The sequence below is a fragment of the Lagopus leucura genome, unplaced genomic scaffold, assembly GCF_019238085.1.
Source record: "Lagopus leucura isolate 7727_CA_CO unplaced genomic scaffold, USGS_WTPT01 Super-Scaffold_100043, whole genome shotgun sequence".
Taxonomy (NCBI): domain Eukaryota; kingdom Metazoa; phylum Chordata; class Aves; order Galliformes; family Phasianidae; genus Lagopus; species Lagopus leucura.
This window is the reverse complement of record NW_024962290.1, coordinates 2,831,014-2,845,955: the sequence shown is the minus strand read 5'-3', so window position 1 is coordinate 2,845,955 and position 14,942 is coordinate 2,831,014. Positions and strand designations below refer to the sequence as shown.

At 54.7% G+C, this 14,942-nt stretch overlaps 1 protein-coding gene across 1 annotated transcript; it reads left to right on the top strand.

Moving 5' to 3' along the window:
• The first annotated feature begins 2,328 nt into the window (after positions 1–2,328).
• IKBKE (inhibitor of nuclear factor kappa B kinase subunit epsilon) lies at positions 2,329–12,469 on the top strand. Its single transcript, XM_042884423.1, has 21 exons — positions 2,329–2,516; positions 2,646–2,735; positions 3,357–3,497; positions 3,641–3,770; positions 4,124–4,305; positions 4,622–4,782; positions 5,186–5,296; positions 5,374–5,553; positions 5,681–5,883; positions 6,264–6,328; positions 6,406–6,497; positions 6,951–7,052; positions 7,860–7,935; positions 8,043–8,155; positions 8,409–8,485; positions 8,691–8,730; positions 8,913–9,014; positions 10,463–10,559; positions 10,980–11,092; positions 11,303–11,374; positions 11,879–12,469. Exons 2-21 carry the CDS (start codon positions 2,649–2,651, stop codon positions 11,910–11,912), a joined length of 2,178 nt encoding a protein of 725 aa, XP_042740357.1. The 5' UTR covers positions 2,329–2,516; positions 2,646–2,648; the 3' UTR covers positions 11,913–12,469.
• The last annotated feature ends 2,473 nt before the right edge of the window (positions 12,470–14,942 follow it).

The following is a 14,942-nucleotide window of genomic DNA, read 5'->3' as shown; positions in this document are numbered from 1 at the left end:
GGAGAGAAGAATCATCCTCGTGTGTCTGCAGACAGCACAGCCTTGTCCTGAGTGCTGGGCTGTGTGTCCATCTGCTCCTGCACACACCTATCCAGCGACGGCAGGCTTCAGCAGGGCACACGCATGTTTCCCTTGCAGTGACCTGGTTTAAAATTGCTTAATCTTCATCGTTTTCCTGGAGAGGATGGGCCTCAAACTGTCTGGGAAAGAGGATTTGAGGTTGGGATTATGGATTGGGTCGTTATTGTTATTGCTGGGTTTGCCCCCCATCTCAGTGTATGTTTTTCAGAGCGGGGTGAGGGAAGTGTGTCAGGGCTTTGTCACATTGGATTCCCTTTGTTTGGGATCCAAGGAATGAATTATTTACAGTGAGGGCTGATGTATAACCGAGCTGTGCTGGGGTGACCACGCTGTGTCCCCACATCCCTGGGCAGCTCCTCCTGCACCATTCCATCCCCAGTCCTATGGTTGGTGCTTGGGGACACGGCAAGGCTGCCAGCCCAGCCCCATGTAACAGCAAAGGCAGCTCCCTACAGACTCCCCGTTGATTTCCAGGGGATGCAGCTGCACGTTGGTTGGTGCTTTTTAAAATTACATGCAGTAGGAAACAGTAACGGGGTGATGGCCTGGTAATGGGGTGACACAAACAGAAGGTTTGGGGCATTAACCCACTGGCCTGGAGGTGGATGCTGTAATCCCTTAAAGCCCTCTGATCCCATCCGTGCTCGCTGTTGGGGCATGCAGCCCTCCCACTGTTTGCATGCAGCAAAGCAAAGCACAGCTGGGATGCATTGCTGGGGCTCTGCTGCCATCAGCCGGTGTGAGCAGTGCACAGTGCTGAGCTGCCACGGGGAAGCAATTTTGGGCTGTCATAAAAGCATCAGTTATTTCCTACCGTCGGCCCAACTCGACTCATCTGTCACTTAAAAGTGACGTGTGTGGGTTGGACGTTGGAGGAAAGCTTTGCTTCATGCTTGCTTTGGGGTTTTATTGCTCCCAGAGCCGTTGTTTCACTTTCTTTTCCCTGCTGCGGGGCAGTGATGTGATCTGAGCTCTGCTGCCTTTGGCCCTGTGTCACTTTGCAGGTGTGCTGCCCATCAGCAGCTCCCCGGTGGGTTTGTAGGGCAGCCTTTGACGTGGTGCAGAAATAGAGCTCAGTAATAATTAGCAAACGATTCAGGTGCACATTCTGCGTGCAGACCAGTGGAGCACTGCATCCACTTTGGGATGCATCATGTGCTGCAGACCTGAATAGCAGTGTGTGCTGCATTTCACCAGGGGAGCTCCTCCAGACACACATCCTAAAAGAATACCTGATAAAGGGGGTGTGGGCTGCTGGGGTTGAGCAAGGCAAAGCAGCAGGAAGCAAGCAGGAACATGAGCCAGGCCCTGCAGCAGCAGAGGACCCCGAGTACAGTGCATCTCACCCTGCATCTCACCCTGTCCCATGTCCCACCCTGCTCCCACATCCCCCTCCCCCCCCCACCAGCTCCAGCCCTCTGCTGTGCCTGGTCTGTGTCCTGCCTTGCTCTGGGGATGTCCCACACTGTAACTCCGGCCTCTGTTCCCGTGTGACCACATCTATGTGCACGTGGGGACAGCAGTGCTGTGACTTTTTGCTGCCATGAGGAGTCCCAGAGCTCTGACCCAGGGTGAGAGCAATGCTGGGAGCGGCTGGGGAATGCCCCAAATTGTCCCCACTGCCCTCTGCTCTGTGCTGAGCTGGGTCTGTGCTGCTCATGCTGGGGGATGGGTTTGTGGCTGGGGAAGGAGACAGTGGTTTTGCTCAGTTTGCACCTGCTTCCTCTTTGCCAGTTTTGGGCTTTATTTGGGGCGGTTTTACCTGGGTGTGAAGGACTTACAGCTCTGTGCCTTTGGCTCCTGCAGTGATAGGAGCTGCAGTGTTGCCGGCGCTGGGGTCTGCAGGGACACCCCCAGGGAACGTTAATTGATATCCTGTGGTCTCAGGGTGACCCATCTCCTCCCAAGGGCTGCAGGCTTCCCCATCACAGCTCTGCAGCACCCACGAAGCAGCACGGCGCTGCAGCCTGCTGACATCCCAACTCTCGATGCTGTGCCCCGTGTTGAGGACACAAAGAACAGCGGTGACTCCACAGAATGGCACAGAGGGGACCACGCAGAGCACTGCTCAAACCCTCAGCCCTTACCCCTGGCTCCCTGCCCCATGCAGCGTTGCACGCTGGCCATGCCCAGCACCGTTGGCCCTTTCCAGCCCTGTCCCAGCTGCCTGTGGATGGCTGCAACTCTGGGAATTTTTTTTCTCAAGCAGGAAGCTGAAGCATTTCCTCCTCCAGCCGCAGCCGATGCTTGCAGAGCGAGTTTTGCAATCCCGTGGGTTTCTGTTCTGCAGCGGGGAGGTGCCTCTCTCCACCTTGCAGCTCTCTCCTCCCGTACTTTGTTGCATCCGCCGTTGTTGTGCTGCCGGCCCCGACAGGTCCCAGCGAGCAGCGGGGTTTGGCGGAGCACAGAGCAGCGTCGTTGCCTCCCATGTGCAGGTAGGAGGAGGGCAGTTGTGCTGTGCCTGCAGCTGTGCCGTCCCTGCGGCTGTGCTGTGCCTGCGGCTCTCCCATGCGTTGCCGGCAGCAGAGGGGAGAGCAGCGGTGACGGCGGTGCTCCCGGTGCAGGCGATGCAGAGCACCCCCAATTACCTCTGGAGCACAGACGACCTGCTGGGCCAAGGAGCCACGGCCTGCGTCTACAAAGCCCGCAGCAAGGTGAGGAGAGGGGGGGGGGGACGGACATACGGCCACCCCAGGGCAACCAAACCCCCGTGCCCTCCTGCTCTGTCAGTACCTGAGCTGCTTTGGCTTTATTTCTGTTTTCCCCTCTGTGGCTCTATGGGATACAAACTAGTTTTGGGGCGAGCTCTGCGCTGTGCACTATGCAGTGCTGCTCACCCAGCATCAGGGTAGGGGGGGGGGAATGCCTGAAGTTCTGTAAACCCCCAACTACGGCCATTTGCATGCTTCATGCAAACGCTCGCCAGCGCTGGGATGGAGACTCACAGCCCTGCTGTTCTGTGATCTTTGTTCAGTGAGCGCGGGGCAGAGGTGAGTTGGGAGCAGCAGAGCACAGCAGTTGGATGCCCCCACCCCACTGCAAACCTCTGACAGCACTGCAGAAACGTGCGTCCCCTGAGCACGTGGGTGCAGGGGCAGGAAGCAAACGGAGCGAGTGGCAGTGTTTGCTTTTGCAATGCAGGAAGCCGAGGCTGCCTGTCTGAAAGCAAGCTGTGCTCGAGTATTGTTGGCACCCAGAGCAGCAGTGAGGCTATTGGTGCTGTTAGGGATGGGGTGAGCCATCGTTCCCTTTTCCTCTTTTCCCTCCTTGCCCAGAAATCAGGGGAGCTGGTTGCTGTCAAGGTCTTCAACAAAGCCAGCTACCTGCGCCCACAGGAAGTGCAGATGCGGGAGTTTGAGATGCTGCGGAAGCTGAACCATAAAAACATTGTCAAGTTATTTGCAGTGGAGGAGACAGTAAGCGGGACCGGGATCCTCCCTCCTACACTGCTGTGTCCAAGCAGAATCCCAAGGCCCCATTGATGATGGGCAACTGGTCTTTCTGGGGGGGATGGGAAGGTGGCTGTACAGCCACCCTGCCTTTGCCCTGCTCCCCACAGGGCAGCAGCAAGCAGAAGGTGCTGGTGATGGAGTACTGCTCCAGTGGCAGCCTGCTGAGCGTCCTTGAGGACCCTGCCAACGCTTTTGGCTTGGCTGAGCCCGAGTTCCTCGTGGTGCTGCAGTGTGTGGGTGAGCAGCATCTCTGTCTCAGAGCCGTTGGGATTGAGGTGGACATCGGGCACTGGGGCTAACCTGCGTGCTTGGAAATGGCACCGCTGGGTGGTTGGGGAGTTTGGCTTTGGGGAAAGCCCACAGGGTTTCCCTTTCCAACAGCTTTGGGAATGGGCTCTGCCCCCACCGCTGACAATTCAGAGCTATGCAACCCCACGTGCTCCCTGCTCCTCCCCGTTACCCAAAGTCCCAATTACTAATGTGATCCCCATTAATGTGCAGCCCCCCCCCCCCCCCCCCCGGGGTTTGTCCCCACCTCTGTCCTTCTCTCATTCATACAAACACAATGGCTGTTCCCCACTCGTTTCCAGTGGCAGGGATGAACCACCTCCGTGAGAACGGTGTTGTGCACCGGGACATCAAACCTGGCAACATCATGCGCCTGGTGGGGGAGGACGGGCAGAGCATCTACAAACTGACTGACTTTGGTGCCGCCCGGGAGCTGGAGGACGATGAAAAGTTTGTGTCTGTCTATGGGACAGAGGAGTACTTGGTGAGTGTGGCCCCAAGGTGTGCAAGTGGACAGCATCCGTCTCTCCATCCAACAGTGAGGCGCTGCATGGAGAGAAGCAGTGATGCTCAGGGCCGCTTTCAGAGGGGCTCTGTTTTTTTGCAGTGAGCTCTCAGCTCATAGCATCACAAGCACTGTTTGGTGTCGAGGACGTGGCGCTTAGAATCATAGAATCATTAAGGCTGGAAAGACTGCTAAGATCATCCAGTCCAACATCAAGCCACCTCCACCATCAGGGGCAGTTTTGAAGCCACCCTGTTGAGCTCAGTGGGCAGTGATGCTCTGCTCTGTCCTGCAGCATCCCGACATGTATGAGCGTGCTGTCCTGCGGAAGCCACAGCAGAAGGCATATGGGGTCACCGTCGACCTATGGAGCATCGGTGTCACCTTCTACCATGCTGCCACTGGCCGGCTGCCCTTCGTGCCTTTCGGGGGACCCCGCAGGAACAAGGAGACTATGTGGGTACCTGGTGCAGGACAGTACTGTGTCCCTTATAGCTGCATCCCTTAGAGCCTAGGTGTAAGTTAATGATCCCATATAGCCTAGGGGTAGGTTAATATAGCCATATAGCCCTGAAATAAGGTAATAATCCCATCCAAGCCTGCAAGGCTTGCAGTGCAGCTCCAGGCTGCCTGCAGAGTGAGGACCACGCCTGCACATGACAGTGAAGGACATGTGTTCCATTTACTGTGTTTGCCCTTTACGCTCATCCTCGTGGCTCTGAGGTGAAGCTCCTCAAAGAGAAGGCAGCATTCAGAGAGGCATGGAATTTTTTCACTCTTTCTTGGTCTGTTCCCTCCCTCCGCTCTGCGTTCTTGCTGTAAGCTGTGCCTTTCCCCATCCCTCCCTGCTGCACCCCAGGTACAAGATCACCACTGAGAAGCCCCCCGGGGCCATTGCAGGCGTGCAGCGACAAGAGAATGGCAGCATTGAATGGAGCTACGAGCTGCCCCTCACTTGCCAGCTGTCAGTGTGAGTGTCCCCATGGGGTCCCCTGCGTACGATCGCAGCAATACAGATGTTCATCTCACCTCCTCTTGCTGCTGCAGGGGGCTGAAGGATCAGCTCGTCCCCATTCTGGCCAACATCCTGGAAGCAGACCAGGAGAAATGCTGGGGCTTCGATCAGTTCTTTGCAGAAACCAATGACATTTTGCACAGGATCGTGGTCGACGTCTTCTCCCTGCAGCAGGCGTCCTCGCACCGCATCTACATCCACTCCTACAACACGTGAGGGTGCCCAGCGAGGCTGGGTGGGTTGGGGGGCTCAGCTCCTCCGTGGCCTCGGTGCTGTTTTGCTACAAGAGGACATTTGCAGTTCAAGAGGTGGAAATCTGAGTGGTTTTTTCCATTTCAGTACCAGCAAGTTTTTAGATGCTGTCTTCAAACAAACGGACATAGTCCCTCACCATCAAGAATATTTTTTTGAAGGCCACCCATACGAGTTGGACCCCAACCTCCAAGCCCATAATTTCTGCAGAACAGCCCAGCACAACCCTCTGACCCTGCTGAGCTGTGCTGAGCAGCCAGAGGACGTGGTGGGCCTGAGATACAGAGACCGTGAGTACTCCATCTGAGGTGCATTGCAGTGCTCCCCATCCAGGGCGTGGGGTGGGCACCATGGAAGGTTCGCTTTGATGACCACCACCCTGCTGGGCTCAGGGGCAGCAGGGTTAGGAGGCTGCAGGCTTATTTTCTCCCAAAGATTGTAGCATGGGTGCGATGCTCTGCTCTGCAGGCGGCTCATGCCTTCACCCACCTCTCCAAAAACATAGATGCATGGAACGGCTTGGGTTGGAAGGGGCCTCAGAGGTCATCCAGTTCCAGCCTTGGAGAGCTGCCCTCAGCCTCGGGCAATGCAGTGCTCCAGTGCTTGAGCAGCTCTGGGATTTGTTGGGATGTCCCTCCTGAAGCGCTCTGACCGCTCTCCACCTTTCCAGCGGCTCTCGACTTCCCCAAGTTTGTCTCCAAGGTGGACGTGGTGGCCGACTGCAGCGCTGCCAAGGTGGGCAGAGGAGGGAGGACGTGGGGAAGCCCCAGCAGAGTGGACACAGCCGCCGTCCCCATCCCTTTGCTTTGCAGAGCGCGGTGGGCGCCGTGCACCAGGCGCTGCGGATCGCGCAGGAGCTGCGGCGGTGCCAGGAGCTGACAGTGCGGGGGCTGCACTGGGTGATGTGAGTGCTGGGCGCCCCTCTGCTTCAGTGGGAGTGTTGTGTTGAGTTTTTGGGGGTTCTGTGGCAGGCGGTGTTGGAGCCCTGTGTGTGGAATGGACGTGTCAGGCTGGAAGGGGACTGTTCCCAAATGGGGACTCGGTGTTTGAGGATATTCCTACCCAAATTTGCTGCTTTCAAGTCAATTTTTTTCCAGTCTGGGAGGTGCTGGGAACACGTCATCATCATCTTCCTCATTAGGATTAATTATCACTGTGCATTTTCCCCACTGCACTCATTCCCTTTGGGCAGGAGCTCCTTGCGCTGCGTCCTTGCTCCCTGCAGAGCAGCATCCTCACACCCAGCACTCCTCCTTTCCTATTGCACCCAACTCCTTGCTTTTCCCTGAGTCGCATGAGCCCTAAAGCTGATGGCATAGAGGGCACATGATGCACTAATCACTTTTTCTCCTGACAGTGGCAACCTGAGGTCTGAGTGCTCGAGGGTTTTGGAGCAGAGGAGAGGGGTGCACGCGGTGCTCTCTGGGCTGCAGCTGATGGAGGGGAAGACCCGTGGGCTGTAAGTGCAGGGGGTTCCATGGGGCTCTTACAGCCCACAATCCCAGAGTGGGAAAGCTGCCTTGGGGTGCTCCCAGCCCTCCTAAACCATCTGCAATGGGATGCCCTTTGTGTCCTTTATAATTTTACGTCTTTTGTACCTTTTATGTCATTTTATGTCCTCGATACTCTTTGTGTCCTTTGTGTCCATCAGAGGGACTCCAGTAATGGAGCATTGTCTCGAGGAGCCTGAGGCAATCCTTGCCCTGTTTGGCACCCACCTCAATGCTCTGCCCCAGGCAGAACCAACCCCACAATGTCTAAAATAACCCACGCTTACTCTGCTTTTTATTTTGTTGTTGCAGTGCAAAGTGCCTTGCTGCTGGCTTGCCTTCCTTTCCTCTTTTCAATTCAAGAAGCTTCTTAATTTCCATTTCATCTGAAAAGATGCAGACACATGTTTCCCATTGACTTCAGTTGAATTCATGTAGTTCCAAGGCACTGATGCTGCCTCTGGATGCGGTGCTCACCCATCCTTTCCAACAGGGTCTGGATTGGGCTCATTTCTGCTGGCTTCAGCAGCTCACACCCGTACCAGCTGCGGGAAGTGGCAGCATCTTGAATGGCACAGAGCCAGCTCACAAGAGAACAATTTGGGAACAGATTGCACGCAACCAAGAGAACTCATAGCAGCCAGTGCTTTGCATCGTGTGGCTCCGATTGGGTGCCCTGAGCTTCCCCATGGAACTGCTATATGTTCTCCTTGCTCGGGTGATGGCTTGTTTTCACTCCTGGGTATTCAAGATGGTTCTGTTTCGGCTTCCTGCAGATACGAGGCCGTTCCTGGGGGCAGTGCACTGCCAGCCCTGAAGGACGTGGCTGCAGTGAAGATGCGGCTGCAGAGGGTGAGCAACCAGGGGGGAGGGAGGAAGGAGCACCCATGGGTGCGGGCAGCACTGGAAAGAGTCGTCCTCACCTCCTGTTGTCCCCCACCTCCCATTGATCTCTGCAGGTGGCAGAGGAGCTTTCGCAGTGCTCCCACAGCATCTTTGACTTCCAAGGGGCCCTGGATGGGATGGTGTCCGAACTGGTGCAGCATGGGCAACAAGCTCACGAAGACAAAAGGTTCGTAGGGACAAAGACAGTGGGTTTGTCGACATGAAGACAGCAGTTTGTAGACACAAAGACAGTAGGTTTGCAAATACTAAGACAAAAGGTTTGTGGATATAAAGGCAGTGGTCTACCCAAATGCTCTACCCAAATCCCCATGCCTGTTTTCAGTTTGATTTTGGGTTGAGGTGTGTACGTTGGGGAGGAAACCTCAGTCTCACACCCCCTCCCATTGGCCTCACACCTCCTTGCTGGACACAACTCACAGCATCCAGCAGATCGAGTGCTGTCTGGAGAAGATGCAGCTCATCTACAAGCAGTTCCACAAGGCCAGGACGTGTCCAGGTGAGTTTGGGGCACTGAGCTGCAAGAGAACAAATGATTTCCCTTTGCTGGTTTATATTTCTGTGCTGTGAGATTAACCCTGGGGTCTGCTGCTCTGAAGAGCCCCTGTTTGTATCCTGCATTATAGGATCACCCAGTGACTGGGTTACAAATCCTAGAGGTGCAGAGCTTGCTCTGATGGTGCCCTGTATCTTTCCTCCCACAGCACTGGGCTACAATGAGGAGCAGATACACAAACTGGACAAGTGAGTGGCACCACCCCACCCTTCCAGCCCCACACTGGCATTGCTATGGCATCCCAGTGGGATGCAGCATGTCCGTGGCTCATCCAGGCTGAGGAAGGACAAGGACATGGACATGTGGCTCCATGAGGAACCAGTAGTGTTCATTTCCATGCCCATTTTCCTGTTCATTTTTCCTCTTTCAGGGTGAATTTGGGGCACTTAGCCAGGAAGGTGCTGCTCATCTTCCAGGAGCAGTGTGCACAGCAGTACCAGGAGGCTCTGGCCCTCCATGGCAGCAGGGTGAGGTATGGATCCAGCTCATGATTTTGGGGCCATTGATTCGGTGTTGGGATGGGGCCATCCGTCTGATATTAGGAGGTGGATTGGGCCATTGATGGGCTGTGGATGTTGGGCTGTGGATGGGGCCATTGACCTGGTGTTGGAATGGGGATGGGGCCATTGATCTGGTTTAGGGCTGTGGTTGAGGCCATTGATTGGGGAGTTGGACTAGATGACCTTTAAAGGTCCCTTCCAATCCTAAGGATTCTGTGATTCCTGATCAGTCTGGTGCTGGGATGGGGATGGGACCATTGATTTGACACTGGGCTGTGGATGGGGTCGTTGACCTGGTGTTGGGATGGGGATGCAGCCATTGATCTGGTATTGAGATGTGGTGTTGGGATGGGGATGGGGCATTGATTTGACGCTGGGGTGTGAATGGGACCATCGACCTGGTGTTGGGATGGAAACATTGCTTTGACACTGGGCTGTGGATGGGGCCGCTGACCTGGTGTTGGAATGGGGATGGGGCCATGGATCTGACATTAGGATGTGAATGGATGGAGCCTGTAGAACTGCTGCTGAGGGACTCATAAAGTAGCAGTGAGTCCTTAGAGCAGCAGCTCGGCTTGACCATGAGCAAACCTTCCCAGTGTCTGCTCTCACCCTCTGCCACGCTCTTTAGAGTTTGGGGACAGCCCCATTCCATGTAAACATGCAGCTTCCTTCTTGCAGCCTCACTCCTTGCAGCGGGGAATGGTTGTTCCATCAGGAAAATATTGCTATTGAGACAAAGAGATCCACTTCTTAGCAGTGCCTTTCTGTTAAGTGGTGTTTGGGGAATAAAGCCCAGAGCAGGCTGCCCTGCATTGCTCGAGCACAGGAGCAGAGAGCAGGGGAGGGGAGGGCAGCTGCTGTTTCCTGGGGTATTTTTGCCTGTTTTTCCATCTTTAGGCAAAATGCACTGTGAGTCACGGCTGGTTCTTTAAAATTAGTTTCACTCCAGCAGTAATTGCCTTGTTTTGAGTTTATCCCTGAGCATTTGTGGCGGTGTGGGTGTTTTCCTGGGGAGCAGAGGTGGACCATTCACCTGAAATATTCTTCCCTTTTTATTTTAAGGGCAAACCAAAGGGTTTTTTTTATACAACTGTGTCATTCCTGGTGCACCTCACCCCGAGGCACCCAGCATTGGCAGCAGCAGCAGCCCCAGGGACAGCACTGCACTGTGGGCAGCAGCAATGCTCCTGAGCAGAATCCCACTTAAAGCAGCACTTTCCCTAATTAATTAGTTTGCTATTAGTGCTGTTTGGATAGCAGAGCTGCAGCCCTAATTACAACACCGTTGTGACTCATTTGCTTTCCTTTGGGATTTTAACTCGGATCCGGCACAGTTTGCAGAAAGCGGAATTTAAACCACAGAAATATCAGTTTGACCAACATTGACCAGGACGTTTGCTCTTGTTGCCCTTCCCAGGAAGGTCTGTGAGATAAAGAAGCACCTGAAGAGGCTCAGCAACCACATCAGCACTTGCAGCGTGGAGGCCAGCGAGTGCCAGGACTGCCTGCAGCTGGTGGGTGCTGCAGGGTGCAGGGCTTGCAGGGTGTTGGTGTTATATTTGGAGTTTCTGGCCTTTTGCTCAAAGGTTTGGAAGTTTGCTTTGCCCCACTGAACAAAGCAGTGGTTGGATGAACCCCTGGCAGTGCCACTCTTGCTCCAAAACTGGAGCTGGGGAGTGGGTTTGTGCTCAATAAGGAAGCTGCCATCACAGAAAGGCTGAAGCATCGCCTCTGGTTGTGGTGATGGATTACCTGACATGCTGCAGCAGGGCTGGTGGGTTGGGTTGGGTTGTTCTGTTTATCCTGAGGAGTGGGTGAGCTGGGTGTGACTACGTGTGCGTCATTGCCCTGAGTGTTTTGTCACCCTGGGGTAAACACGGAGGGCATGCACGCGAGCAGCTCGTGTTTGAGCTGTATCCTCTCCATCTCTGCAGGCTTTGGACAAGTTTCTGCAGACAGTTGTGCCAGAGAAGCACAGCCTGGCCCTGGTCCCTGCAGTGCCTTTGCCTGTTCCCCTAAGCCAAACGCGCCAGGAGATGGCTGTGCAGTGAGTATTGGGGACAGTTTGTCCGTGAGGCAGTTTGGCACTGCAGAGCTGGTGTGGGGCTGGGAAGCTGCGTGCAGCCCTGGGCAATGCTCTGGTGCTGCCAGGTGCCGTCCCAGTTCAGGGAGAGGGAATGGGGGCATCTCCTGTGCTCCTCTGGGGGATGGAGGCAGCTGAGCTGTCCCTGCTAAGGGCTGGGCTGTGTCTGTGCAGGATGCAGGAGCTGCTGGAGCAGATGAAGTCAGTAACGTGCGACCTCCAGTTCAACAACGGCATCATCGAGCGGTGAGTGGAGCACTTGGAGAGCCCTGTGTTCTGCACTGGGGCTGGGCTCTGAGCACAGCCACAGCTGTTCCAGCAGCACACCTGCATCACCCTCTGACAGCAGAGAGTTTGTCTTTTTTGGAAATGTAAGCATAACCCCCTGCAAATGCTGTGCAATGCCTGCCACCCTCTCTGCAGCCCTTTCCCTGTGCTGCTCCGTGCTGCAGAGCTCAGCATCCTGCTGCTGGCACAGCTCCTCGGGCTTCTTCCTCTGCATGCTTTCTCCCAGGGCCTTAATGCACACCAGCAGTCTGGTTATGCGTACTGAAATCTCAAAGAGTTTCAATCTGGATTTTAAGAGAAAGCCATCAGTGTTTCACCCCAACCTTGTTTGTGTAGGACTGAGTGCGGTGCTGCAGCAGCACATCCATGGTGAATGCAATGAAGGAAGAAGGGAAGAAATTACAGAAGCAGCCCAGGGTCAGCACTGCCTCTGTAACCCCAAACTTTGCTCTGTTCCCACAGGCTCAGCGGGGCTGCTCCTGCTCCTGGGGTCTGAGCAAGGTGTGTTTGCAGCTGCAAAAGATAACAGGGGATCACTGTCAGCACCACAGCTCCTGCACCATGCACTGCTCCGACACTGCCTTGGTGTTAAAGCAGCTCTCTGGATCCTACCTCTGTGCTCCAGCACCTTTGAACAGTTTTCCAGCGTTGGGTGTCTGCAAGCCTTGAATATTTGATGAGAAACTGATGCAGCGCCAGGTTTTTCCCTTTTAAAAAGCGCTCAAAGGACTCGATGACTTTCTGACTTCTCTGTATCCCAATGTCAGATGATGAAGAGTATAGACAGAGAAATTTTCCTTTGCCTTTTTGCCTATTTAGGGAAATTCTATTCTGGCTCTGCACACTGAGCCCAGGGCAGGAGGGGCTGCATCCAAAGGAGGAGATGACAAAACTGGTTCCAGCGCTGTCACTGCACCCTGTCACCTACCCTTGTCCCCAACCCCAGCTCAGCCCCGTCCCGGCACTGCTGATGGCTGTGGGCACAGGAAGCTGGGGGAGGTTTCTCTGTTTTGATGCATTTTTGTAAATATAACTGAGATCTGTCAAAAAGAATTGCTTAACGTCCACTTCTGCCTTTAATTTGCAGGGTGAAATAGTGCAGATGGCAAGGCTGGGCAGCAGCAGGGACGGGGCCAGGAATGGGGATGGGGATAAGGGAACCCAGGCAGGAATTCACTGGGGTGTCTGAAGCTGCCCTGGGCAGAACACCCCTCTACTTCTCCATGGAATGGCACAGCTGGGAAGCACACTGCTCCCATCCCACCGGAGCCCAGCGCTCTGTTATCGCAGGTATCTGTTATGCTCCAAATTTCAGCCTGGTTTTGGCTTTTACAAGAGGTCCTGGATTCTTCTGGTTATTGCTGAGTCAGTGCTGAAGGTCCCAGCAAAGCCCTGGGACGACTCCTGCAGCCCTGGCTCAGGGTTCAGCGATGCCTCTGCAAGGAGAGGCCAGGCCATGGTCTGGGCAAGCCGGTCTGACTCAGCACAGGGAGGCTCAGCCTGCCTGCCTGAACCCATCCCTTGGCATCTGGCTCTGCCCTTCACCCTCCAGTCCTCTTCCCAGTATGTTCTCTGGAGGTGAAATGTGCCAGCTCAGCCCAAAGCCTTCAGATGAGGCTCACAGAGCTGCTGAGCTGCAGGAGCTCCAGTTTGTCCCCAGCCCAGGGCTGGGATGGTGCACAGAGGGAGAGCAGCACCGCAGAGAGGCAGAGCCCAGAGCTGCTCCTTGCATTGAGGAATATTCCCACATTCTGTTGGGACACCTATAGGGATCTGATGCAGAACAGCTTCCTTCTTGCTGCAGCTCTGCCTGGCTCTCAGCACAAGGGGAGCAAGGCACACAGCACACCTCAAAGGAACAGGGAGCAGTGGCTCCAGGCTGTCTTGGCTTCATTTTCTTGTAGGAACAGGAGCATCAGGAGCTGCCCCTGTACAGCAAACCACTTCTGAGTGGTATTTGGCACCACATCTGTACATTCCCATTCATTTTAATTGTAAAAACCAACATCCCCACTGCCAAACCCAACCGCTCGCTGTGGAAGCAGTGGAGCTGAGCCACCTCTTAAAAGCTTCTCCCCTGCAAATTATTTTCAAGGATTCTCCCGGCTTTACAACCAGCATTGCATTGAATCCAGGTCCAGCAGAGCCGTGCTGATGTGGACCATGCGAGTGTTTGACCTGGAACGTGTTTGGCTCCAAAAGAAAGGATTTATTTCTTGGCATGCACCGAAAGGAAGAGCTGCTAATAGCCCTTGTCGTGCTTCAGCTGCCATAACGCAGCAGCTGCAAAGAGGGCTCCCAGAATCTAAATAAAACAGAGATTTTCTTGCCAGTGCTCATCAGGATTTCTTCCCCCCCCAAATTATTAACCCTGGTCCTAAAAGTTTCCTGCACTGTCAGAACTGAATGCCTGCTGAGGAAGCAGAGAACGGCAGTGAATCTGCTCTATCTCCCAGTCTGGGGGGAGCACAGAGTAAAGCATCAGACTTTGGGGAAACCATTTACCCAGGAACAAATCTGCTGCTCTTCTCATGCAGAAGTAGAGGATGCATGAAAGTGAATCGGGATCCCGAATGGGGAAGGAAAAGACCTTCCAATATGAGTCATGCTACTTAACAGAACAAAACCGGGATTTTCCAAGCTGTGTTATTGCTCCTTTAGTTTTAAGCTCTTATTAGGGATTGCCTATTGCACACATCTTTTGTAACTCAGAGCCAGATCCGTCCTTCAAATTAAATTCCTAAGCATCCTTGGCTTATCCTCGGAAACTCGCTTTGTCTCTGTCATCAGACCTTCGGTGCAGCAGCTGATCCAAGCACCCCCATCTCTGCACCCCAAAGCACCCCCACCCCAAAAGCAGTGCAAATGGGCGTCCTCAAAGCTGCAGTGCTGAAGCCTTTGCAGAGCGACTCCAAAATCTTCCCATCATATTTTCCCTTTCACTTCTCCCTCAACCACAAAAGCCTCATCGTGGGAGAGCTAATTGCTTAGGCTTGCAGCCCTCAGCGTCACTCCGGTGCCCTGCTGTCGTTTCAGAGAGGAAAGGTAATTTGTTCCAGCTGTCCTAGAGCCTGGTCCATGCGCTGCTCTATGAAGGAGGGTCTGCGCCTTCAGCTCAGTATATAAAGCAGCACCTGAGAGGTGATCTCACTGCTCCTATAGGGGCAAAACCGGGGATGGGATGGGAGTGGATGGGACGCGATGCTGCTGTGCTCCTGCAGTGTGCGCTCAGGACAGCTCTGTGCTGCACGCTGCCCACCCCGTTTGCAGGACCAGAATTAGGGTGATGTATGCACGCGACGTCCCCGCTCCCGAGCAGAGGAATGTCCCGCGGGGAGAGCTTTCACAACAGCATGGATTGGGATTCCACGAGGAAATCCTAAAGGGAAATCTTGCGGGGAAGGGGAGGGGTGGGGGAGGGGAGTACAACCGCGATGGATCCCATGGCAGGAATCGCTTCTCCGGGAGGATCACCACGAGAAGATCCCACGCCGGGCCGTTCTCCGCACCACCCCCTCTCCGTGTC